Below are 27,282 nucleotides of genomic sequence, written 5' to 3' on the forward strand. Positions count from 1 at the left end.
AAAAAACCATCTTCGTGAGAGGAATAGCTCCCAGCGCTGGTGCACTGTCTACCTTGCCACTTTACAGCACTGAACTTGCATCGCTCAGGGAAGTGTTTTTTCACACCCCTGAGCGAGGAAAGTTTCAGCACTGCAAATGGCAATGTAGACAAGCCCTAACTAGAGCTGACCTCAACCAACTATACTGTGTGTTAACCTGGGTCCAGACTCAAGAATAGATTAGCTACCTCGCCTTCTTTGCTACTCGTATAAAGCCTACATGTAAATAACAAATAGCATTTATCCACTATGCACCCTAATTAAACTTGATGCATGAGTGTGACGTCATTGACATAATCTGGGACCATACAGAACATGGTTGCAACCAAAGTCTTGTAGTGGCACCAAATCTTGTATAAAGGGGATCAAATGAGGTGTCTAAAACAAGGCTATGGTTTGCTGGTTATAATTACGGTGTCTATATGTGTGTATCATGTTTGTAGTTGAAGTTATGAATGTTGGCTCTATACTGTCTGTACTTCAAACTTATGCTACGCTTCCAGATAACATCCCAGATAAGTTGGTGTTAGCTCTGCCTAGCCTGCTTGATGGCCCATTAAGGACCATCAGCTATACAACTGACCCATTGAGAGAAGGCAGATACGCCTTGTAACTCAGCAAAGTATGCAGGAACTTGCCCATGTGACTCTAGACTCCATTTTGCTGTAATTTTCCACAGTAAGAACAAAGACGTGTTCTTATACCTGGAAAAGACTATAAAAGGCTGACGCCTCATTTCCATCTGGTCTTCAATCCTGCTTCTTATCTCTGGAGGGACTTTCCTACAAGGAAGCTCTACACAAAGGACTGAATGAACCATCCCAGCTGTGGATGTACTGTACTCCAGAGACTTGATTTGAACCTGCAGTTTATTCTATCACTGCTACAAGCCTGAACTAAGAACTTTGCCATTACTGTATGTAATTGATTCCATTTAACCAGTTCTAGCTCTCATCTATATATCTTTTTCCTTTTATGAATAAACCTTTAGATTTTAGATTCTCAAGGACTGGCAACAGTGTGACTTGTGGGTAAGATCTGATTTGTATATTGACCTGGGTCTGGGGCTTGGTTCTTCAGGATCGAGAGAACCTTTTTCTTTTACTGGTGTGTTGCTTCTCATAACCGTTCATCTCCAGGACGACTGGCTCTGCTGGTGATACTGGGAAACTGGAGTGTCTAAGGGAATTCCTTGTGTGACTTGTGGTTAGCCAGTGGAGTGAGACCAAAGTCCTCTTCGTCTGGCTGGTTTGGATTGCCTTAGAGGTGGAAAAACCCCACTGTCCTGTTTTAAGCAATTTGTCCTGAATTGGCACTCCCAGTTGGGTCCCGCCAGAATCAGCATCGTTACAATGAGGAAACTGAAAAAGATTTTATACAGCTACATACACAAATATATAAATATTTGCATCCAGTGTTTCTGCAGAGATCAAGTATTTCATAGTTTCATGCAATATGAAACAACAGAGCCACACACAGGTTTTAGCCCACCAAAGCTTATGCTCAAATAAATTTGTTAGTCTCTAAGGTGCCACAAGTACTCCTGCTCTTTTTACACAGAGTTCTGTATCTTGTCCAAGACCAGCCACACACAAGACATGTGCCACAATTCTTTAAATACTTGTGCTTTTGCGTATTTGCTACCAGAAGGGTATCCAGGACTGGATGGTACTCTGCAATTCTCACTGATTGCAAGCCATATTCTGTATCTGGAGAGTCTCCCTCTCATGCTTCTTTTTAGCTAGGGTCCTTTTCACATCTCATAGGGTGGATGCATTCATTAGCACTCGATGGGGCATGGGATTGTGGAACTAGGCACCAGACAGCTAGGTCCATTTTAGGAGGAAGTTTGCATAGGCTCCCTTGAAACTTAAGCCCAGTTCTGGTTTTGCCACACTCTTGTAGTGTCACAGGCATGTGAAATGAATGCCATGCACTGTAAAGAAAGTTCTCCAGGACAATCTTTTCCTGTATAGTAAATGAACATAACCTCAAAAGTATGTACTTACTTGTAAAAGGGCTTTGATTGATGGTCTACATGGAGATCCATTGCTTCTTTCCTAGAAAAGATTTTTAAAAAATCATTTCATGAATCATTAATGTATAATTGTTCATTAATGTGCCTAAATGGGAAGTTTCTCCAAATACCAGGTAGTTTGTGCTTATGCCCTAAAGCATCAGGGTTAATACACCTCATACATTTTTATCATAACAAGTGCAACTCTGAACACTCCTTTTACCCAGAAAAATTGATAATCCTCTGGGTCCTCTTTCGAATTCTACTAAGCTCATGGCTTCTATGGAATCCTGTAGGAATGAGTCCTACAGATCAGTTGCATGTTGTGTAAGAGTATATCCTTCCAGTAGTTCTAAATGTGTTGCCATTCAACTGCAAGTATCTGACATTCAAAAGTTGAGCCATTTTAACTGGATAGGTCTTGTGGTATGTTTCTGTTTACTGACTGGAGGAGTGATGCTTTCAGAAGGAAGCTTTTCATGTCATACTCATTATGTCAAATCAAAAACTACTTTCCACATATATTCTAAATATTTGCTTAAAATTCTCTATTTCAGCAATAATTCCTACCAATAATCTAATTCACTATAATATTCATGGAAAGTGTACAGAAAAGGGGCATGAACCCAGTCTAAGCTACATAATGCATAAATCTGAACAAATATTTGTCGATATTTTTTCAAAATATTTGTTCAGCCCTACTACTTAGTCAAAAATCTCCTATGGCATTAAATATAAAGACAATCTTGCTAGCTGTAACCCTAGTTCCAATTCTCTGTCAGCAGATCCCCACTTGCAGAACATGGAAAGTTACATTCATCTTGGGCAATGATCTGATTTGAGAAGTGATTAGCTGAAGAGACTGGAAAACTGACTTACGAAAGCAGGCATCTGCCCTTGCTTTCATATCTAAGCAATGGGTTTTACAAAAGGTGTGAATCAAGTTAACAGGGTCTGCCAGGCAAATGTCAGCAGAAAAACAAAAACAAATAAATAAATAAAAGCAGAAGCTGATCTGGACAAGCCAACCTAAAGGGATATTTGAGATTAGAACTTTGGCATTACTCGGGGGTGAAAGTAACTTACAGGACTTACCAATATTGCTGGAGTCCTGAGGGGGCGTGGCCTCATCTGGAAGAAGCGTGGCCTCTCAAGATTTAAAGGCCCTGGGGCACCAGCTATGGCTGGAAGACCCAGGGCCTTTAAATCAACCAGGGGCTCCCAGTTGAAGAGGTGGCTGGGAGCCCCCTGGAGCTCGGGGGCAAATTAAAAGGCCCGGGACTCCGGCCACCGGGGGAAACCCCAAGCTTTGCGGGGCTGGGGCAGGGATTTAAAGGGCCCAGAGCTCCTGCCACTGAGGGGAGCCCCGAGCCCTTTAAATCCTGGCCCCAGGCTGGCCGCCAGAGCCGTGGCCAGGATTCAAAGGGCTCTGGGCTGCCCGGAGCCGCGGGGAGCTTTGAGCCCTTTAAATCCCGGCCTCTGTCCGGCCGCTGGAGCCGCAGCTGGGATTCAAAAGGGCTCTGGGCTGCCTGCAGTGGCGGGGAGCTCTGAGCCCTTTAAATCTCAGCCATGGCCAGGATTTAAAGGGCTCTGGGCTGCCCGCAGCCACGGGTAGCTTTGAGCCCTTTAAATCCCGGCCCCTGCACAGCTGCTGGAGCTGCGGCTGGGATTTAAAGGGCTCTGGGCTGCCCGCAGCCGCAGGCAGCCCAGAGCCCTTTCAATCCTTGCCGTGGAAGCCAGTGCGGTCCCGCACGGTGTACTGGCTCCTTGCCGGTACGCTATACCGGACCGGACTGGCTTACTTTCACCTCTGGCATTACTATATGCTATCACTAAAAACATGGTGCAAGTCCAAGGGACAAAAGCACAAGGTCCCGTGAAAACCACAAATACTCAACCACCATTTTAGATTCATCCTACAACACTGTCCGATTATGGCTTCGTTAATAATAATAATCTTTCATTTTGCAGGGCAGGCAAGGGACTTTTCTGAACAAAAGGTAATAAAAATTTACATCTTATATAAACTGTTTGGATTTATTTTCCTCAGGGTAAGCAAAATCCAAAATATATAAAGTGGTTCAACAGAGATTCAGTTATCATCAGAGAAACTGACATATAAAACCAAGGAAGAACCCAGAGCTCCAGGAGCAACGCGCCAAGACAGCAGACCTCATGCTCCTTTTGGCCTGGGCATCTGTGGGAGGTGATGATAGAGCAGGGTGACTGGGAGAGGGATTCTCCACATACAGTTTCAGAAGAGACACATGGAACTCTTCGAACTGTCTCATTACGGGAGTAGAAGTCTCCAGGAGGGGAGATGCCCAGATCAGAGCCTCCCTGGTTAGCAGAGTAATAATAAATCCTACTTGGGTCTGGTCAGTGGAGAATGACTGGGGTTAATGCAGGAACAGGAGCCAGCACTAGCTCACGAAACTAGGGAATTTGTTATGGTCCCCCATCAAACTTATCCTGCACTAAAATCTCCAGCTCCCTAGAAGCCAGAGCAGCAGATATGGGTGGGACAGCTTGAGCCTGTAGCACTGCAGTTTGTACTGCATAACCTGAGACTGTAGGGTCTGCAGGATTCTCAAAATGTCCTGCAGGGGCAAGGCTGCCTCTGAGGAATCCATCTGAAGGGCAGTCCAGTCACTTACCCACCCTTATTCAATCTTTTGGGTTCCTCAAACTGTCAGTGACCGAGTTGTGGGCAGTCTTTCCTAATGGTTGGAGCATGACTCTGGCATACCAGTTTGAGCTGAATCCAGACGTAAGTCCAGGATCACAGCCAGATGTTAGAGTCCAAAGCCTAAGGGTCAATCGGATTTACAGACAGAAGGTGGAGTCGAGGATCTGAGCTGGGAATCAGAAGTCAAGAAGGAGTTGAGGGGTGGAACAGGAGCAGCCTGAGGCTGGAGCAGGAACCAAGCTAGAGGAAGTGGAGGCAAGGGCAGGACCAAAACACAACTATGGGCTACGAAAGCATTGAGCACGAACTGAACTGCTACTGAGTTTTAAGTATCAGCCTGTTCACTCTTTCAGTCAGTCAGATGGCTCAGTCAGACAGCTGCTATCAGAGCCAGCTGCATTCACTGGATTGCCAGGAGACAGGCTCTGCTGCAGGTTAAGCCCAACAAACATCCTGAATCATGTATCATATAAGAAACCTACATATGATTATGAAACAGATTATTCTCTTTGCTACTCAGTGGAATAGATCTAATGTTTGGAATGACATGGAATAACTGTGAAGATACCCTTCAGTTCAAAATAATCAAATCCTACAGGAAACGTTAATAGAGCCTTACCGTGAAAGTACCATCATTTTGGCTTTAGTTATTGTAAATCCAGCATTAATGATGATATCAACTAGTTCTCCAATCTTGGGTACTGCATCAGGTTTAACCAAAGCCAGTGTTCTGAAAAGGAAGGGGGGGGGGGGGAATTGGAATTTTCATTCTTTAGGAAAAGACAAAGTTAAAGTTACACTTCAAGAAAAAAGGCTCACACAAGGAAATATAGAAATGCAGTTACAGTCATCCAACAATTTTACCTCAGTCCTTTACTGACCTTCCACCCAGCACATGCATATCTTTCATGTATGATGAAGGCATTAAAACCTTAAACAAAACAGTTACCCACTTTTTTGTAATGGATGTTTTGAGATGTGTTGCTCAAGTTCAGTCCATTCTAGGTGTGTGCGTGTCCACATGCAGAGTCATTGGAGATTTTTGCCTTAGCAGTACCCGTAGGGTTGACTGTAGCGCCCTCTTGAGTGCTGCGATCATGCGCTAGTGTATTAGGCGCTGCCGACCCTACATCCTCTCAGTTCCTTCTTACCGGCAACTCTGACAGAAGGGCGGGTAATGGAATGGACATGAGCAACACATCTCGAAGAACAGTTACAAAAATGTAGATAACTGTTTTTTCTTTGAGTGCTTGCTCATGTCAATTCCAATCCAGGTGACTCACAAGCAGTATCCTCGGAGGTGGGCTTGGAGTTCACAATTTAGCAGCTTGCAGTACTGCATCATTCCGGGCTTGCTGGGTAAGTGCATAACGGGACGTGAACATGTGGACGGACGGATGGACGGCCAGCTGGCAGCTCTATAGATGTCCTGGATAGGCACTTGGGCTAGGAAAACTGCCAAAGAGGCTGGCACCCTGGTTGAGTGTGCTGTGACAATCGCCCAAGGTGGCTCTTTCTCCTGATCGTAACAGCCGCAAATGCAGGTAGTGATCCAAGAAATTCTTTGAGGGGACAGTGGATGACCTTTCATCACGTCGGCCACTGTGATGAATTGCATAGATTTGCAGAATGGCTTAGTCCTTTCAATGTAGAAGGCTAGTACCCTCCTGTCATCTAGGGAATGAAATCTACACTCCTCCTCCAACTTATGTGGCTTTGGAAAAGACAGGTAAGTAAATGTCCTGGCCCATATGAAACTGCGAGACCACCTTGGGTAGGAAAGCTGGGTGTAGTCACAGCTGGACCTTGTCTTTGTAGAAGACTAAATAGGGTGGTTCCAAGGTAAGCACTCTAATCTCAGAGACCTGGCAGATGGATGTTATCACACCTAGGAATGTGATCTTCCAGGACAGGACAAGGAGAGAGCAGGAAACCAGAGGCCTGAAGTGGGGGTTCCGTGAGCCATGACAGCACAAGATTCAGGTCCCATGGCAGAACAGGATCCCTGACGTGTGTGTAGAGGCACTTGAGGCCCCTGAGGAACCTGGCAGTCATATCCCGGGCAAAAACCAACCTACCCTCAAGCGCCAGACAGAAGGCCAAAATAGCAGCCAAGTGGACCTTGACAGGTGAAAGGGACAGGCCTTGGCACTTGAGATGCAGAAGCTAGTCCATGATCAACTGCAGCGAGACCCACTCAGGCCGAATGCCTTTAGCCAAGGTCCAATAAGTGAACCACTTCCATTTGGCTAGGTAGGTCGCTCTGCGGAGGGCTTTCTGCTGCCCAACAGGACCTGCTGGATAGAGACCGAGCAATCTGGCTCCTCTGCATTTAACCATACAGCAGCCAAGCCATCAGGTGCAGCGCCACCAGGTTCAGATGAGGAAGATTGCCATGGTTTGGAGACAGCAGGTCGGGCCTGAGTAGCAGCCATAATGGACCAGCCAACGAGAAGTCCAGCAGTGTGTCCAGTGCTGGTCAAGCCGGCACTAGGAGGATCATCTTCACCTTGTCCTGCTTGATTTTGATGAGGACTCTGAATCAGCGGACTGGAAGGAAAGCATATAACAGAGCCCCTGACCACGGGAGCAGAAAAGCGTCCAACAAGGAGCCTCTTTTGATCCCCCCAAATTGAGCAGAAAACATGGCATTTCCTGTTTTGCATGGACACGAACAGGTCCACCTGGGGCATTCCACACCTCTGGAAGATGAAGCTAGCCACTTTCAGATGGAGGGACCACTCGTGGCGAGACAAGAAAGTCCTTCTGAGGCAATCAGTCAAAGCATTCCTGGGCCTCGGGGAGGCGTGAGGCTACAAGATGGATGTCATGTTATACACAGAAGTCCCAGAGCCTGAGGACTTCCTGGTAAAGGGCAGACAACCTGTCCCTGCCTTGCTTGTTGATACAGAAAATAGTTGCTGTATTGTCCGTTAGGACTTGGACTACCCTGCTTTTTATGTGAGTTAGGAAGGCTTGACAGGACAGGCGAACCGCTCTGAGCTCCCTGAAGCTGACGAGTAGGGAGCAATCGTGACTTGACCAATGACCCTGTGTGCAGGGACCTGTGTCTTCTAATCGAGGACCGAGGCCACAGTGATGGGGATTGACGCCTGCAGAGCATGGATGTGCCGCTGCTTTAGGGGGCAGTACTATAACCAGCTTGCTTGTACATGCTGAGACCTTGGCCGGATCCGTTGCCTGGCTTGGTGTCTGCGGTGCTGGCCAGTCTACTTGCTCTTTGGCCGCCAGGCCGGCTTCAGGCACAGATGACCCTACGGGGGGACAGGACCCCCTGCTGCTCCCAGGAGTCGGACGCAGGTCCCTGGCTGGACTAGGGGGTCTGACCGTAGCAGTACCCCCGAGCTGCTCCGTGCAGGCACGTGGTCTGACAAAGGTCCTTTGTCCGAAGCCCTCTTTTTCTGCGGTGCCAGCAGGCTTGTTGAATTCAACTACTTAGGCACCAGGGAGGGGGCATGGTGCTGGTAGGGTTCCAGTGCCAGTGGTGTGCTGCGTGCTGACACCAAGGTGCTGGGCCTGGAGTCCGATTGGGAGGGCTCCAATGTAGGGCAAAACGCAGCCTCCATGAGGAGGGCCCTCAAGTGGATATCCTGTTCCATTTGAGTTTGAAGGCAAAATTTTTGCAGATCCTGTACTTGTCCTTCCTGTGGAACTGCCCCAAACACTTTAAACAGCTCTCATGGGGTTCACTAGAGGGGCATTGTCATAAACAGATAGTTAAGGGTTAATGTCTTTTTTACCTGTAAAGGGTTAACAAACAGGGACCCAAACACCTGACCAGAGAACCAATCAGGAAACAAGATACTTTCAAATCTAGCTTGAGGGAAGCCTTTGTTTGTGGGTTTGGGGTTTTGCTTTGTTCTCTCTAGGCTCTGAGAGTGACCACACATACCTACAGGCTCTCTAATCTTCTTTTCCAAGTTTATAAGTACAAAAATAGAAAGACAGTTTAGTCTTTTTAGTTGTTTTTCTGTATTTGCAACTGTGTATCTGGCTGGTAGAGTTTTACTGTGTATTTGGGTGAAAGTATTCTAAATTGTATTTCTGCTGGAGAAAGCTTTCTTTCTATTGTCTATAAGCTGAAAGACCCTGTAACTTTTTACCATCTAAATTGCAGAGATAGACCTTTTATTTTTTTCTTTCTTATTACAAGTTTTGCTTTTAAGACCTGTCTGATTTTTCCCCTTGTTGAGGCTCAAGGGAATTGAGTCTGTACTTAACAGGGAAGGAGAAGGGAGCGGGAGAAAAAGCGGGGGGGAACCCCCCTGATTTCCCTGTGTAGTGATTCAAAAAGTTTGAATCACGGTGATCTTCTAGTGTACCCAGGGCAGGAAAGATCTGGGAGGAAGAAAGGAGAAGGGGGAATCCCTTTGTTTAGATTCAAGGAGCTTGAATCTGTAAATCTCTCCAGGAGCCCAGGGAGGGAACACCTGGAGGGGAGGAGGGGGAAGGGAAATGGTTTATTCTCCTTTGCTGTGAGACTCAAGGAATTTGGGTCTTGGGGCCCCCAGGGAAGGTTTTGGGGGAGACCAGAGTCTATCAGGCACTCTAATCTAAGTCCTGATTGGTGGCAGCAATACAGGATCTAAGCTGGTAATTAAGCTTAGGGGAATTCATGCTACTACCCATATTTTGGAAGTTAAGGTCCAGATTTGGGAATTATACTATGACAGGCATCAGCTGGCTACACACTGAGCATGGCTTAAAGCCTGGGGAATGGGGCACGCCCCGCTCTGATGGGAAGTCCCAGCCAAGACTTAACACCTAAACTACTCCTCAAACACTTAACTTAAAGGTCTAACTAAGCACCTAACAACTAACAACAAAGGAGAGAGAACAAGGGACTGTAAGAACTGCTAATGCTCTTGCAATCGACCAACTCTCATGGGCTGTAAGAACAAACTGAGAGGGTTAAGGGTCAGCAGTGCCTAATATACCAGTGCATGAGCATGGCACTCAAGAAGGCGCTACAGTCAACCCTATGGGTACTGCTAAGGCAAAAATCTCCGATGACTGCACATGGGTGCGCTCACACCTAGAATGGAATCTACATGAGCAAGCACTCGAAGAAGAATATTTGCCTGTGGCATGGTCAGCAGTATGTATAGAATCTCTGTGTCATCTAAAATGTCTGCAACTGCAGATATGGTAGCATGTATCTATGCTAAGTCTCACAATCAGGCAATCCTTTATAACAAAAAGTCCATGTACCTTTGTGAGGCTGTCCTGAATGTGGTTACTGCTGAGAATGTGAAAGCCTAATTTTCTGGTGAATGCACAGCACGTTGAGATCCTTAGATAGAAAGGGCTATAGAAGTGCAAATAGTATATTTATTTGATTTATAAAGTGAAACTATTTCATGCTGGAGGTTAAGATATTTTTCCATCATGTCCTCCCACCCCCAACACACTCCAGAAAAGCAAGCCTTAACATCCCATTTGTTCCCTTTTCCCTCTTCCATTTCTGCCTGTTTATTCACACTGCTCTTTATGCACAGAGTGGCATCCTGATCAACAAGCGGCTATGCTCTTCCTATTCAAATCCTTCCACAAAAATTGTGTTCCACAAAGCTTGTAAAAAAAAAAAAAAAGAGATCCTTATTTGTATTCCAGTACTGCCTAGAGGTCCCATCATGCTAGGTACTGTACAAACACAGGAGCTCTCTTCCAAAGAGCTAATAGTCTAAAAAGGCAGGATAAAGGAAGCATTATTTCTATTTTATGGATAAGAACTATATTATGAGAGAAATCAAAACAAAAACCTCTACGCTATCCAGTTCATCCTGTCTTCTCTGCAATTATCTTTTATACTCTTAAGCACTTGGGAGCCAGGATTCTTTTTATCATTTTGTTTTGTACAGCACCAAGTGCATGGTCAGTACTAAATACATTATTAGTCATAAAAAATAAGCAGCATAACAGGAACTCTAAAACGACACTGTGTGCGCTTCCATTATTTATTCTCATAGTGAGTCAGCATCAAACGTGATCATGCTTACAAATCAACAGATTTAACCACCTGTACCACAAACTCTGCCTGGAATCTGAAAATCCAGTGGGGCTCTTCTGTCTTCTACACCATCTCCAGCAATGGAAGATATTCAAGACTGCATGTTTCCTTTAGAGCAGTGCATCTATATAGAGAAGACAGATGCTGCCAGTTTGCTCGTTTTATTTCCCAGCATACTGAAGAAGACAGCTTCTGTGTACTACAATTTGCTCTAACTGGAAGTAACATGCTGAAATTAGGGGAAATTCACAAAGTGCCATTCCATTTGCTCTGATCACTAAAAGATGTCAAAGTTGCAGATGCTGTGGAGAAAAACATTACTCTAGCCATCACCCAAGGCTTTTACAGAGAATGGACACAGGAAATGTTAGAAGGGAGGTGGAAATTAATTTGATACTCCTGGTGGGGCAGATGAAGGGATAGACCAGGGGTCGGCAACCTTTCAGAAGTGGTGTGCCGAGTCTTCATTTATTCACTTTAATTTAAGGTTTCCCATGCTAGTAATACATCTGAACGTTTTTAGAAGGTCTCTTTCTGTAAGTCTATAATATATAACTAAACTATTGGTGTATGTAAAGTAAATAAAGTTTTTAAAATGTTTAAGAATCTTCATTTAAAATTAAATTAAAATGCAGAGCCCCCCAGCCCGGTGGCCAGGACCTGGGCAGTGTGAGTGCCACTGAAAATCAGCTTGCGTGCCGCCTTCAGCACGCGTGCCATAGGTTGCCTAACTCTGGGATAGACCTAAGCTGCAAAATTCACAGTCGAATGTGAACTTTCGCAAAGATCAGGATGCTCAGATCTGTGGATCTGATTAAGGTGCATATCTACTGGAAACAGTGCAACAATGCAAACAAGATTGATTGGTTAAGATGCTAGAAAGGATCAAGTTCTTTGACCAGGAATTTCAATTCAGTTTGAAGCTAGCATTTCCCTTCAGAATGTTTGTCTAGAGGTTGTTTTTCGTTCCTGTTGTTGTAGTTATAGACTATCAGAGAGGAGAGGTTTAACCCTAGCATAATCTGTAGTTTACTTTGCCAATTCCAGACTTTGATAGTAGATCCTCAATTGCTAGCAACATGCAGTGAAATACTATATGGTGAACCCATTATCTTCTAGCTGAAATAAGCATCTGTCGGGGTGGTTTGTAATAGTATTTTCAGTGTGTTTTTCATGGAGGTGTGCAGGGTAGAAAGTGCTATGATCCAGCATGCTGAGGGCTGTTCCTGAGACTGGATTTTGGATCCATGTGATCTATTTGTAGTTTTCATTAGCAATATGTTTTAGGGTTCTGACAGGTGAGTCCACACAAGTGCATTAGGGAGCAGTTACATCTGGGAACAAAGGAAAAGGAATTAAAAACTAGACTCAGCTACTTTGTGTCACACAGTAAACCTGAATGCGAATCTCTTGTGGTTATTGAAAAGGGAGATTGTAAGTGATCATAAGAACTGTATCTGGTGCATAAAACAACGTATGCGGTGGCTAAGGCTGGTGTTTATTTTTAATAGAAGGACTATTACAAGTACAAAATCTTATGCTGTGGAGGGGAGGAAACGTTAAATATGGTAAATGACTGGAAGCACATTAGTGATTTACTAAATCAATAAAATAATCTGGTATTTCTGGTTTGTCGTGAGCATTCTAATAATTTTTTTTAAACCAGGTATGGTAACTGAATACACTGAAAGGCTCCCGGTCCTCTTTAAAAACAAAGAAACAAACAAACCTTGTCTGAAAAACGTTTAGCTAGTGTTAAGTGCCATCTAAGATCAATATAAGTGAAAGATTGAGGGGCGGGGGAATTCTCTACTTTTTCCAATTTTCTTTACTTTGTGCATTTGACAGCACTGTGCGTTTAGTTAAGTTTCCTAGTGACTAGTCAGTTTCCTTGTTTGCGTGGGTCTTTCAGTTAACAATGGAAAGGGGGAAAAGAAAAAAAAAAGCAAACAAACAAACTTGGCTGGAAAGCTAATAAATAAATTGGCTGGGGGATTCAGAGGCAAGTGTAGAACCTGAAACTACTTTAAAGTCACTTTTTGGAACTGGGTAGATTTTAAGTGGACTGTCCATACAGGAAAGTTTTAATTTAAAGTGCAATTATAATCAGAAAAAGGACTATGTAAAAATCAGCCTTTTCTTCCCCCCCACACCAGATCAATTCCCTGTATGCGTCTGGAGTCATACTGGCTCATTTTACTGACAAAAACAAAGGCCCCAGTTTCAGAAAGTGCAAGATGCTTGATGTGCAGATGCCAGTCTAGCCTGGAATATTCACTGAGCATTTCACACCTGCTTCTCTAGTGACCAAAGTATGTGTAAATTTTGCAAACTTGAGCCTATGAAGCACTATTACAGAACAAGGTGAAGATTATTCTGCCTCATGCATCAGCAACAAAATTGTCCAGTTGCACATTCTTTGTCTTTGGTGATGCTCATTTCATCCTCTGTTGCAAAACTCCTCTTTCTCCCCTTCTGTCACTGTCATGAAACCTATACTAAGGACTATCCCTAAACAGGCAAATCCCCATAACCAGCCACTTGCCCCCATGCAATATAACCTTGTTTAACCATCGAAAGCCAACCTCTGCTTGAACTTGGATTTTGCTGATCCTTTTGATGACTGCCTAAGGTAGATTTCAATGGAAGTCATTTGGTCATTCTGAATAAATTATAACATTGTCTCTTCTACAGCTAAAGATGGGCATGGTAAGTATTATTAACTCCATTTTACAGATGGGGAAAATGAGAGATTAAGGGCTTGTCTAGGCACAAAATGTGTACTGCTTTAAAATATGAGAGCATAAAGCAGTACAATCCTCCCAGTATAAACAGCATCCACGTTGGTATAAAGCTGTTTTATACCAGTGTAGCTATTTGTATATGAGGCCACGTCTACACTACAGAATAAAATCGAAATTATTAAAACCGGTTTTATAAAACTGGTTTTATAAAATCGATTTTACGCATCCACACTAGGGCATATTAATTCAGTGGTGTGCGTCCATGGTCCTAGGCTACCATCGATTTCCGGAGTGGTGCACTCTGGGTAGCTCAGTAAAAGAATGAGACCAATAACTTCGATTTCCGTCCACAGTAATGCTAAATCGATATAGTAATATCGATTTTAGGGTTACTCCTGCCGTTGGGGAGGAGTACAGAAATCGATTTTAAGAGCCCTTAAAATCAATTTAAAGTGCCTTGTAGTGTGGATGGGTACAGAGTTAAATCGATTTAATGCTGTTTAAATCGATTTGACTGTGTAGTGTGGACCAGGCCTGAGAAGTGGAATAAACAATTCCCATATAAGGCACCTTTATACTTCTGTAATTGCTACCCACGCTAGGGCTTACTCAGGTATAGTACATCAGTAAAAATGTACCCCTAAGGCATGGTCTACACTACGATTTTAGATCAAATTTAGCAGCGTTACCTCGACTTAAGCCCGGACTCGTCCACATGAAGAAGCCCTTTTTTTCACCTTAAAGGGCTCTTTACATCGATTTCTTTACTCCACCTCTAATGAGGGGATTAGCGCGGAAATTAGCTTTGCCAGGTCAAATTTGGGGTAGTGTGGACGCAATTTGACAGTATTGGCCTTCGGGAGCTATCCCAGAGTGCTCCATTGTGACCGCTCTGGACAGCACTCTCAACTCAGATGCACTGGCCAGGTAAACAGGAAAAGGCCTGCAAACTTTTGAATCTCATTTCCTGCTTGGCCAGCGTGGCAAGGTGCAGGTGAGTACAGATCTCATCAGCACAGATAACCATGATGGAGTCCCAGGATCACAAAAGAGCGCCAGCATGGACCGAATGGGAGGTACGGGATCTGCTCGCCAAATGGGGAGATGAATCCATGCTAGCTGAACTCCATTCCAGTAAATTAAATGCCAAAACATTAGAAAAAGTCTCAAAGGGCATGAAGGACAGAGGCCATAACAGGGACGCACAGCAGTGCCGCATGAAAATTAAGGAGCTAAGGCAAGCCTACCACAAACCAGAGAGGCAAACGGAAGGTCCGGGGCAGAGCCGCAGATATGCTGCTTCTATGCTGAGCTGCATGCGATTCTAAGGGGTGCAGCCACCACTACCCTACTCCTGTGCTTTGACTCCATCAATGGAGAATCACACAACAAGGAAGCGGGTTTTGGGGATGAGAAAGATGATGACAAAGAGATCGAAGATGCTCACAGAAAGGAAGGGGAGAAACCGGTTTCCCCAACAGCCAAGATATGTTTCTCATCCTGGACCTGGAGCCAGTACCCTCCAAACCTACCCAAGGCATGCTCACGGACCCTGTAGGCGGAGAAGGGACCTCTGGTGAGTTTACCTTTGTAAATATTACACACGGTTTAAAGGCAAGCGTGTTTAATGATTAATCTGCCTTGGCATTCGCGGCCAGTACAGCTACTGCAAAAGTCTGTTAACTTATGGGGATCGAGCGGAAATCCCGGTGTTTGCTTGCATTCAGACAACATCCATTCCTTATCTCTCTCTGTTATCCTCAGGAGAGTGATATCATTCATGGTCACCTGGTTGAAATAGGGTGCTTTTATTAAGGGGACATTCAGAGGTGCCCGTTCCTGCTCTGCTGTTTGCCTGTGGCTGAACAGAAATGTTCCCTGCTGTTAGCCACGCAGTGGGAGGGAGAGGTGAAGTGATCATCCCAGAGAATAGCATGTGTGGGGGGTGGGGCGTTATTTGGGTTTGTGCTGCATGCTAACTCACAAACCGCAGCCCCTCCTTTTAAATTGCAAACTCATTTTAAATGGCCAACCCAACGGCTGCTTGGTATGAGAAATGAGGGTGCTGCTGTTTGAAACCATTCCCATATGTTATGGGAATTAAAGAAGCCAAAAGACTGTGGCTTACCATGGCTGCCTGCAAGCTGAATTCTGTTGCCTGGCACTGCGTGAGTGATCTCTCACACCACATCAGCAGGCCCTCAATATAAGAGGCAAAATGCTACCTTGTAACAAAAGCACATGCTGTGTAATGTAATGTGAACAGAAAGGTTTAACGAGAAAGAGTGATCCTACTGTTCTCTAAAATGCGTCTTTTTCACCACCAATCTCCCTTCCCCCCCCAGCAGCTGCAAATGTTTCTCCTTCGCAGAGGCTAGCGAAGATTAGAAAGCAAAAAAAAACGCTCTTGGGATGAGATGGTCTCAGAGTTACTGCTGTCCTCCCACACTGACAGAGCACACCAGAATGCGTGGAGGCAGATGATGTCAGAGTGCAGGAAAGCACAACAGGAATGCGAGAAGAGCTGGCGGGCTGAAGAGGATAGGTGGCGTCAGCTTGCTGACAGATGGCAAGAGTCGATGCTCCAACTGCTGGAGCATCAAACTGATATGTTCCAGCATATGGCTGAGCTGCAGGAAAGGCTGCAGAAAAGGCAGCAGGAGCACAGACTGCCACTACAGCCCCTGTGTAACCAACCGCCCTCCTCCCCAAGTTCCATAGCTTCCTCACCCAGACGCCCTAGAACACGGTGGGGGGGTCCTCCAGCCACCCAGCCACTCCACCCCAGAGGACTGCCCAAGCAACAGAAGGCTGGCCTTCAATAAAGTTTTTAAATTTAAGTTTTAAAGTGCGGTGTGGCCTTGTTCTTCCCTTCTCTCCCACCCCACCCTGCGCATCCCTTCGCCCCCACCCCTCCCGGGCTACCTTGGCAGTTATCCCCCTATTTGTGTGATGAATTATTAAAGAATGCATGAATGTGAAGCAACAATGACTTTATTGCCTCTGCAGGCAGTGAGGGGAGGGGAGGGGAGGGTGTTTAGCTTACAGCTGACAGGGAAGTAGAATGAACCGGGGGGGCGGAGGGGTGTTTATCACAGAGAAACAAACACAACAGTCACACCATAGTCTGCCAGTCATGAAACTGGTTTTCAAAGCTCCCCTGATGCACAGCGTGTCCTGCTGTGCTCTTCTAACTGCTCTGATGTCTGGCTGCGCGTAATCAGCAGCCAGGTGATTTGCCTCAACCTCCCACCCTGCCATAAACATCTCCCCCTTACTCTCAGATATTGTGGAGCACATAGCAAGCAGTAATAACAATAGGAATATTGGTTTGGCTGAGTTCTATCCGAGTCAGTAAACTTCGCCAGCGACCCTTTAAACATCCAAATGCACTTTCTACTACTACTCTGCATTTGCTCAATCTATAGTTGAACAGCTCCTGACTACTGTCCAGGCTGCCTGTGTATGGCTTCATGAGCCATGGCATTAAGGGGTAGGCTGTGTCCCCAAGGATAACTATAGGCATTTCAACATCCCCAACGGTTATTTTCTGGTCAGGGAAGAAAGTCCCTTCCTGCAGCTTTTGAAATAGACCAGAGTTTCTGAAGACATGAGTGTCATGTACCTTCCCCAGCCATCCCACGTTGACGTTGATGAAATGTCCCTCATGATCCACCAGCGCTTGCAGCACCATTGAAAAGTACCCCTTTCAGTTTATGTACTCGCTAGCTTGGTGCTCCGGTGTCAAGGTAGAGATATGGGTTCCGTCTATTGCCTCACCACAGATAGGGAATCCCATTGCAGCATAGCCATCCACTATGACCTGGACATTTCCCAGAGTCACTGCACTTGATATCAGCAGATCTTTTATTGCGTGGGCTACTTGGATCACAGCAGCCCCCATGGTAGATTCGCCCACTCCAAATTGATGCCCGATTGACCGGTAGCTGTCTGGCGTTGCAAGCTTCCACAGGGCTATCACCTCTCGCTTCTCAACTGTGAGGGCTGCTCTCATCTTGGTATTCTGGAGCTTCAGGGCAGGGGAAAGCAAGTCACAAAGTTCCATGAAAGTGCCCTTACGCAAGCGAAAGTTTCGCAGCCACTGAGAATCATCCCAGACCTGCAACACTATGCAATCCCACCAGTCTGTGCTTGTTTCCCGGGCCCAGAATTGGCATTACATGGCATGAACCTGCCCCATTAACACCATGATGTGCACACTGCAGGGGCCCATACTTTGTAAAAAGTCTATGTCCATGTCTATGTCCTCATCAGTGCGCTGCCATCGTCTCCTCGCCTGGTTTTGCTTTGGCAGGTTCTGGTTCTGCATATACTCCAGGATACTGTGCGTGGTTTTTACAGTGCTCATAATTGCCGTGGTGATCTCAGCGGGCTCCATGATCCCAGTGCTATGGCATCTGGGCTGAAAAAAGGTGTGAAACGATGGTCTGCTCTGACAGAGGGAGGGGCGACTGACGACATGGCTTACAGGGAATTACAATCCACAATGGGGTTGGGCTTTGCATCAAAGAGAAACACAAACAACTGTCACACACAGAATGGCCCCCTCAAGGATCGAACTCAAAACCCTGGGTTTAGCAGGCCGTTGATTTCACGGAGGGCAAGAGGAAGCAAATGAATACAAAACAAATCGATTCTATTTCTTGTTTTGATCCACTCCATCTATCTTTTACATCTTTAGGGTGATAGCAGATGGTGCATTTGACTGCTAGCCATTGTCGTCTCTTGGGTGCTCGGCAGAAGGAGTCTGCCCAGGCGCCCGTGAGTGACCTCACCAAGGTCGGTTAAAAGAGCACCCAGGAATACGACGGCTACCAGTCATAAAGCACCATCTTCTGCCAAAAGGCAAGGAGCTGCTGCTGTGTAGCAATGCAGTTTCACGACTGCCATTTGCCCAGGTGCCCCTTACCAAGGTAGGTTAAAAGAGCACCCAGGAATAGGACAACGATAGCTACCGATTGTAATGCACTGTCTGCTGCCAAAAGGCAATGAGCTGCTGCTGTGTAGCAATGCAGTCCCACGTCTGCCAGCACTCAGGAGACTTATGGTGACAGTGAGCTGAGCTGGCTCCATGCTTGCCGTGCTATGGCATCTGCACAGGTAACCCAGGAAAAAAAAGGCACGAAACGATTGTCTGCCATTGCTTTCATGGAGGGATGGAGAGAGAGGGGGCCTGATGACATTTACCCAGAACCACCCGCGGCACTGTTTTGCCCCATCAGGCATTGAGATCTGAACCCAGAATACCAATGGGCAGTGGAGACTGCGGGAACTGTGGGATAGCTACTCACAGCTACCCACAGTGCAACACTCCAGAAGTCGACACTAGCCTGGGTACTGTGGACGCAGTCCGCCGACTTAATGCACTTGAAGCATTTTCTGTGGGGACACATATAATCGACTGTATAAAACCATTTCTGAAAAACCAACTATAAATTCGACCTCATTTTGTAGTGTAGACATACCCTAACCAAAAAAATTATACTGATATAAAAGTTGTATGTAGGCCAGGCCTAAGTGACTTGCCCAAGGTCACACAGAGTTGATTCATAAAACCAGGAACATAACAGAGCTTCACATTTTAAGCAAATGCAAAACACAAATACCGAAAAACAATGTATAAAATGAAATAAAGTGCCACTCACTCAACTATGGCCCAGCCGTCCCTCCGTCATGATGATAGAAAGGTAATTGGGTCAAGCCTGAACTGTGCTGTGACCCCATGTGCCAGGTTGCAACACCTGCAGCGGGAAGCCCAGCCAGGCTCTGCAGCAAAGCAGCTGCCACTATGGGGTGAGTGCAGTGGGGGTGGGGGTCACTCTGCAAACTTCCTCCCCAAGCCTTCCACCTGCCTCAGTGGGAAGATTCCCTCTCTCCGAGCCTTCTCCCCCAGACCAGGGCAGGATCCGACCTTCCTCCCACCCCAAGTGTGGATAAAACAAACACAATACAAAATTTCTGAAAAATAAAATAAAAAAGGAATGTCATAGGGCTCTGAATATAACCCAAGAGTCCTGAAACACAGTCTCTCTCTTTCACACCCTCCCTTCCACTGCTCCAGTTCCAACCACTAGGCAACATGCCCAGAGACCTTATTTTGGAAGGCTGTTACTGTAGTCATCTCAGTGGCAATATTTTTTAGGGGGTGAGGGAATGGTAAATGTTCAATTTTTCAGTGTTATTTTGATTAAAATATAAGTTTTAAAATCCTGCTTACAGCTCTTTAAAAACAACACACAAAAACAGAGCTAGTAGAGGGCTTACCGGTGTTAGGAACAGCAATTTAGAAACGGTACTGAGTGTTTTTCTTAACGATACTGGGCTAAACTCTGATCTCAGTGATACTGGGATTCACATTCATATTCAGAGAGCAACTCCACTGAAGTCAATCCAGGTATGTGCCAACATAACTAAGAGCAGAATTTGGTCCTTATGGTTTTTCCAGGTGTGTTCCCCAAAGCAAACATCTCCTGTCACGCTGCCTCAACTGGAATGAGCTTATGAGCCTAATCCTCAGATAATGTAAATTAGCATAGCTCCAATTTTCACCATAAGTCTTCTTGCCCCCACCACCACCCAGCCTTGGAATTTTTCTTTGAAAAGTTTCAGTATCTCCTTTATTGCAGGAAAAGCAGTGGACGATGGGTAACAACAATAAAAAGAGAGATGCTTGTAATTGCTACTACAAACTGATGTATAAAACACATCACTTGGTAAAGAGTTGCTGCTGGATCACAAGGCCTGTGCTTCGTCCCTGAAAGACACAGTCAACAACTTTTCCAAGGTTCATTCCCTGTAAGCCCAGCAGATACTAAGGTTGAAATTCTGCCCCAAGCTACACCCATTCAGCTCCACTGAAATAACATTACTGCACATCAATGGGGTTACACAGCCATAACAAAGCTGAACTGTGCTCCAGAACTGGAGTGAGGAGCAGTTTACATCTATGGGAAGGTGTGATCTGGAGGATTTAACAAAAAACAGGAAAGATCATAGGTTCGACAACAGGGGGATGGACTGCTTTTTCTTGCTTCCAGTGATCAAACCGGCCAAATCTCCTTGCCCAAGATGCAAACCAGCAGATATACCCTCCCATCATCCCACCTCATCAGCTGTAGAAACTCTCTCTGATCCCTCCCGAGAAAGACAATTAGTTTGAAAAACTCAATTGCATAAACAGTTTTGTGGATAGCAAATACCAAAGGAACTTCAGAGACCAACATCATCTTACCTTTCTTTGCGGCTACCCAACTTCCGGGCTGTGTATTGATCCCCATAGTCTACTAGGGAAAGGTGACGTGAAAAGACAGTAACTTTGTTGCCTACAAACAAATCTTCTAGGTGTAGGTCATCATATTTTGTGCGTTTCAGAAAGGTGCGATGGTTCTTCACATCATACTGCAGAGAGAAGGAAGATCACCAAGAAGCTGAAGAGAGTGATTAAATGATGAGCAAATTCTAAATAAATTCTATTCTATTCTAGAACAGCCTCAAAAGTATTATGGGATCTAGTGAGGCTGATAGATTCACTGAATTTCTAACCCTTTGAGTTTGCATGTACAATAGAGAAGGTAATGAGATGAAACCAACTATTATAAATTTGTTCCATTTTATCAGCCGCTGACACTGGGAGCCCCTCAATACCAGTTGGCAGGGGGCACAACATACTATAACTCACATGACACCTGACATGCTCATTGCCCCCAAAATACTGGTGTCAAAGTGTCATATAAGGTACCATGTACAAGCCAGTAACACTCTGGTCCCAAAGATCATTCTGTGGTGTATACAAAGAGTTATAAATGTGTCCTGGAAATATGTTCTTAAAATATGTTTGGGAGGCAGCACAGAAGCCCACCCCGTCCTAGACAAAGGAATGTGTATTTACTTGTCTGATCAGCTTGATAACGGGCAGAGGCCATTACATGTACATTTACATATAAGGTAAACAGACATCAAGCTAACAAGTAGGGGACCAGACCACTTAATCACAACAAGGGATGTAATCTGAACCCCAGGAAGCATTCCTGGCTCTTGAAACAGAGTCAAGGAACTTGGGGGAATATAAAGACAAGCAAAAAGCCATTTTGGTTACCCATCATTGAGGGGATTTAGGGTTCAGTGCCTTCAGAGCCTATGAAAGCTGGATCATCTCGGCCTGGAAGACAAGAGTATCTGGAAACTGACTATAGGTGAGAAACCTGCTTACACAAAGATGAATTTAGTTTTAGTCACTAGAAAGCATGTTTTGTTTTACTTATAACCATGCTTATTTTTGTATGCTTTCTTATGATCACTTAAATTTCTGTTCTCTCTTAATAAATGTATTCTTGTTTTATTACAAAAAATTATGTCAATGCTGTGTAAGAGTCTTCAACTAAACTGACAGACTGGTGAGTGTTCTGTCTCGTTGGAGATAGTGAACTTAACTTCTGTGAGTATCCAGTGAGAGGGACTGGCCCCTGCAGAAAGATGTTTCTGAGGACCTCAGAAACTGAGATTCACTGACTGTTACCTGCAAAGCAAGGTTTGGAGTGGCAGAGTCCTGAAAAGTTTGCTGGCAAGGCAGATGAGCTGGTATGTCAGGGAGCTGACCACATAGCTTAACAGCAGCAAAGGTCTCACTTCCTGAGGCTGAGAAGGGTAGCACAGTAGCTCACAGTTCTAAGTACCCCAAGCAAGACATCACTCAGCATAAGAGAAAGATGTCTTAGAATTTGCCAATTTTTAACTTGCTTGTGTTATTCTGAGTTGCAGTAACTGGCTCTGCTACCCTCTGTGTATCTCTTGTCCAGTCTGAATTATAGGGAGTCTCACTGACAGTTGGCCCAGGAGAACTATACTCTGCCACAGTTCTATAACCCAAACCACAACTGCTCATGTCACCTGCTCTAACAGGTATCTTCAGGGCATCATCACAGTGGTATTACATGATCAGTCTATATAGTACAAGACTCAAAGGGGGAGGGGGCAGAGGAGTGGATTAAGGACCTTAGAACAGGGTTTGAAACATTCTGACTCCCTAAAAGCACAGTTGAAGAAGCCTAGTAATGTCAACTCAGCATTTCATCTTTCTGAGGAAAACGCGCTAAGTTCCATGGAGTTAACTGGGTGAGCTATCAAAGCAGCAGAGGACATCTTAAAAGCAACAGTTTCCTTTCAGCTGCGTGCGGATATTAACAATCCCAAGGCATTTCTGTAACAGTAGGAGTCTGGCCTGCTGTTCTCAGCCAAAACTTCCCCTTGCCACCCTTATATATCACGTGCCACCCTCTACCACAAAGCTATATGAGCCATCAGATTTTGTGAGAATACAAAAAGCTTTTGCCCATTTTTAGAACCAAAGTGAATCTTTTTGATGTTCTGAAGTGTTTGGATACATTTTCCTCCCGTTTCCAGATTCCGACTGGACTCAATAGAAGTCTCACAGGACAGCCTGCTCTTGTGACATTCACAGCCCAATTCTGCATACTGAAAAGGTCAGAATAGTTCTGATAAGCACCCATTTTGGCAAAGATTGGGTGGACTATCTCATTCTGAACTCTTTGAGGTTCCTCACTGACCCTGCCAGCAGGTAGGGGATCTTGGGGGATAACTAGTGCACTGGTGGGGTGCAAAATAAACTTTATTACGAAAATGCAAAAACAGGGAAAATTCAATAGTGAGGGGTATGGGGTTTGTTAAGGTAGACAATTGGGGAGGGGGTTCTTTTAGTAAATAGTATAGGGAGTTTCAATAGTAGGGTACAATACAGTGCAGTACAATTAACACTGAAGTATAAATGTAACAGGGGTAGCTAACAATTTCTATGTAAAGGGTGTGTCACAGCAGCATATAACCAACTAACAGTTATGGATAAAATGTGTTCAACAACTCTAGGTAAAAATTTGTCACAGTGGTGTAAATGTAAAATGTGAGGTGTGTCAGAGAGAAAAAGGGTAACCAATGGGGTTTTATGCTAGACTTCAGTAATACAATTGAGGTTTGGCAGCAGTAGGAGTGGGGTGAACATGTGGGGGGAGGGATTAAAAGAGAGAGAGACAGAGAGAGAGAGAAGGGCAGTGGTAGAGGAATGAGGTTGGGGGATGGGGGAAGAGGAGCACGTGGTGGAGCAGAGACCAAAGGCAGAGGCGCTGCGGAGGGAGATTTAAACTCAGGGAAACACAGAGAGCAGACAGGCTGCAAGTTTAAACAGCAGAGAGACTGCAATGAGTGACTGGGGAGCTCGGGGGGAGACACGGGCAAGCTTGGGGGGGGGTAGGGCAGCAGGAAGACAGACTTAACCACAATTATACAGAACACAGCAAAATCTTATTTATGATCTAACTTAACCAAGACTACACAAATTAGCAAGTCACAGAACACAATGCAACAATTCTTTTTTAAACCTAACTTACAGAGCACAATACAAACAATTCTTTAAACCTAACTTAACCACAGCTATGCAAAATGAAATTACAACTTATCTAGACTAAGAACCTGATTCTAATAGGTGCACCTTACACTATGCCGATTCTTTGATCGGGAGGGGGAGCAGTTCCAGAGGGCAGAGTGGTGTGTGCCCAGGATACAGCCCCCGGGAGGCGGGGGTGACTGCAGCAGTGGGGCGGCTGCAAGCCGGTGGCCCAGGATACAGTCCAGGAAGGCACAGCTTAGCAGCGGCACAGGCTTATTTTTAGCAGCAAAGGCGCTGCGGAGCAAGAAACAGTAGGACAGACAGACCAAGGAGTTAGCTTGGGTCTGTCTGCTGGGGAAACAAGGCCAGCAACTAGGAGAGGGGGAGTCTGCAAGAGGGAGTTCTTAACAATCCCCAGGACAGCAGCAAGCACAGAGGCAGGAACAGCAGTAGCATCAGAGGATGGAGAGAGGACTCGATTCGCTTACAATAATCAGGAGATCTCCAGGCACAAATTCGTTGTTTGTGGGAGGGGAGTTTAAAAACAGGGGTACGCTCAAAAACAAACGAGATCGGGGAGAGGGCCCCCCAAAGACCCCTAGCTGATCAGACCAGGTGGCAAAGCAAGGACCTTCTCCGAGGTCTAATCAGAAAATATCCGTCTTTAAAGGCAAACTCAGGCAGTTTCCCACCAGTACTTTTGATTGGCTCCTCTTGATACAGGGGAGGAGAGAAGGCAGGGAACGGCTGCAGGTAAGCATAGGCATGCCTGGGCATGTTCTGAGCCACAGGTATGACTCATATGCTTAATTAGTTCGCCACTTCAGGTCTTGCATTTCTGGGCAGCGCCCCCCACACCGAGCCCGGGTCTGAACAAAGGAGCCAAACAAAGAAGAAGCCCCCTCCCTAGGCAGAGCAATGGCTCCAGTTAGTCTGTACAAGCCATTCTTATGAATAGGGCTGTGACTTTAGTTAGCACAATGGCCGGGAGGGGCGGCCACACAGGACAAACAGAAAGGAGAGGGGAAAAAGGAATGAAGCAGGGGGACAGCTGGTAATAGACACTCATCACTATTCAGAATGAAACCCCTCTTTGTCCTTTGCATTAGCTGACTCCTATATTCTAACAGTTGATGAGATGTAAAATAAAATAGTCCCTTGAATTCTGCTGTATATTATTGCCTGCCTTGTTCAAGACTTGTATTTTCAGATGTAACTAAATCAATAATCTTCAAAACCTTGACACTTGCATATTTCCTAGCTCAGTTCAAACCTAGCAGAGAAAAAAAAAATGCCAAGTAGTAGAAGTGACATGGATGAAAAAAGCCTGAAAACGATATTTCCTCATCCACCTGTTAGGGGGTTATTTTTTGGCATGAATGCCTGGATATATTTATAAACCCTATTTAAAACATAATGATGAGCCACAAAGTGGGTAAACAATAGATCAACGTTACTTAGATTTGGTAAATACAGCTTGAAGTTTTATTTCTCCCCGTCTCTCACACTTTGCCTGAAGAAGCAAGTTTAGCGAAAATGAAATGATGTCTGCTAGCAATCTGTTTTCTTGTGAGTTTTTTTAAAAAAATATAAGCCTTCTCTTATTAAGGCAATCATCTACATAACTCTTATTCCAAGCAATACATTGTTAAGGATTAACCTGTAAGGTTTCAAATGATGTCAGATTCTGAGAACCAAGTATGAATATTTGTCAACAGATCCAATTTGCTCACAGCACTCCCTGGTATCCTCTTCTATTATGGGCTACTGGGACAAAAAACAAAAAAGCCTGCCAAACTCTTCCACAGCCAACAGAGGTCACTCCTCCTGCTATGTAGATACAATCTGCCTCTCCAATATTTTCACTGCTTCCTCTATCAGTTTCCCCTTTTTCCCCAGAAACAGCCAAGACGCATAGCATAGTAAGGAAAAGGAGAGAAGGAAAGCTGAGAACTAGAAGGCCTCATTTACACACAATAAACCCTCTGCAGCTTCAGCCCCATACATGGCATAGGGGTGGTTAAGGAGAGGCATCGGTGGTGGGGGGATCCTTACAAGGAGGAATGAAGAGATCAAATAATTCATCATCTCCAAAAGGAAATTTGCCTACCAGTTGCCACCTATCCTCTCTCCAGATATGCCCAAGGGAATAACAAGTAACCATCCATTTCCTCAGAAATACAACAATAGGTAGAGATGAGACAGAGCCCACTGATAGAAGACGTGATTCAGTGGAGATTGGTCACCGGACATAGTAGGGACTTATATAAATTCAGAAGAGCATCCAAATTTTAAGACACTTGTAAAGGAGTCCTCTGAAGTTTCTCTCTCCAATGGTGAGAGAACCTGTGCACACTTAGTTACTTGCACTGTGTAGCATTGGCACAGATCCTAGTTCATTGCTGCTTACAAGGGGTCTCTATTCCTTGTAGCCTTCTTAAGTCTCTCCCTGGCAGCTTGCAGCACTCCCTGTAGAGTTGGAGTGAAGAGCTCCTGGATGAGAGTTCCCCCTGTGGCTCCAGGAGTCAGGCCAGCTGTCTACTGCTTGGCAAACAAGCTCCTTCCCTTCACCTGACTGCAGTTTCCTCTCTTTCACAGGCCTCCTGCCTATCATACGTAATTGACAAAGCCAGAGGGGTGGGAAAGCCCTTACCCCAGGGTCTATCTGGCACCTTCCTCATGAGTGAGAGGTCCATACACCGCAACACAACACCTGTCCAAATTGATCCCAAAATCTGAACAGCAGAGTGTAACACATTGCCATAAAGGGTTAAACATCCTGCCAAACAAAATGACTCAAATTCAACCCTTAAAGATGTGGGGGAGATAATGTTTGTGGTTTTGTGTATTTACATATATATATGGGTAGTGGTTAACAATATAAACAGTCTCTGTCTATGCTGTATTCTGATAATTCAGAGGTGAAAAGAACATCCTAGTATTTAAATGAATTGTAAATACAGGATATCATTTTATTAATCTCTCTTTGAAATGTATAGCAAGTTATCTGTGAATGGTAGAAAAATAGGCAGTTGCCTTATGTTAATTAGTATAGCTAAGTACCAGTGATGGACCTGCTTCAAAGTCGCCCCAATTACCTATTGTTCCCCAAGGGACTCCGGCTTGTCAAAGGTGGCTTGAAATTATATAAAAGATCCCTGGGTCCTGAACCTGTTTATCTCAGATTTGCTTAAGTTTCACCAGGGGAAGTTTGAGTTGCAAGATGAGATCCCAGTTAAGCTGGTACACCCTGGATATGATATTGGACAAGAACCTATGAACTAAATTCTTTGCAACTACAAAGCTCACCATCCCTGCTATGAATCTGAACCTCAAGAATTGAAC

General features: G+C 45.0%; 1 protein-coding gene across 4 annotated transcripts in view; it reads right to left on the reverse strand.

Moving 5' to 3' along the window:
• The window catches only part of NME7 (NME/NM23 family member 7), a 185,182-nt gene that overhangs the window by 116,184 nt on the left and 41,716 nt on the right, over positions 1-27,282 (reverse strand). For 3 of the 4 annotated variants that reach the window (XM_030583535.1, XM_030583525.1, XM_030583516.1), the window contains 3 exons: positions 20,773-20,939; positions 5,365-5,475; positions 2,049-2,099 (listed from right to left, as the gene is read on the reverse strand). In XM_030583535.1, the coding sequence (XP_030439395.1) occupies positions 2,049-2,099; positions 5,365-5,475; positions 20,773-20,939 (329 nt within the window). The remainder of the gene's footprint in view (positions 1-2,048; positions 2,100-5,364; positions 5,476-20,772; positions 20,940-27,282) is intronic. The other variant, XM_030583544.1, reaches the window with a different exon arrangement.

Source organism: Gopherus evgoodei, chromosome 1, assembly GCF_007399415.2.
Source record: "Gopherus evgoodei ecotype Sinaloan lineage chromosome 1, rGopEvg1_v1.p, whole genome shotgun sequence".
NCBI lineage: Eukaryota > Metazoa > Chordata > Testudines > Testudinidae > Gopherus > Gopherus evgoodei.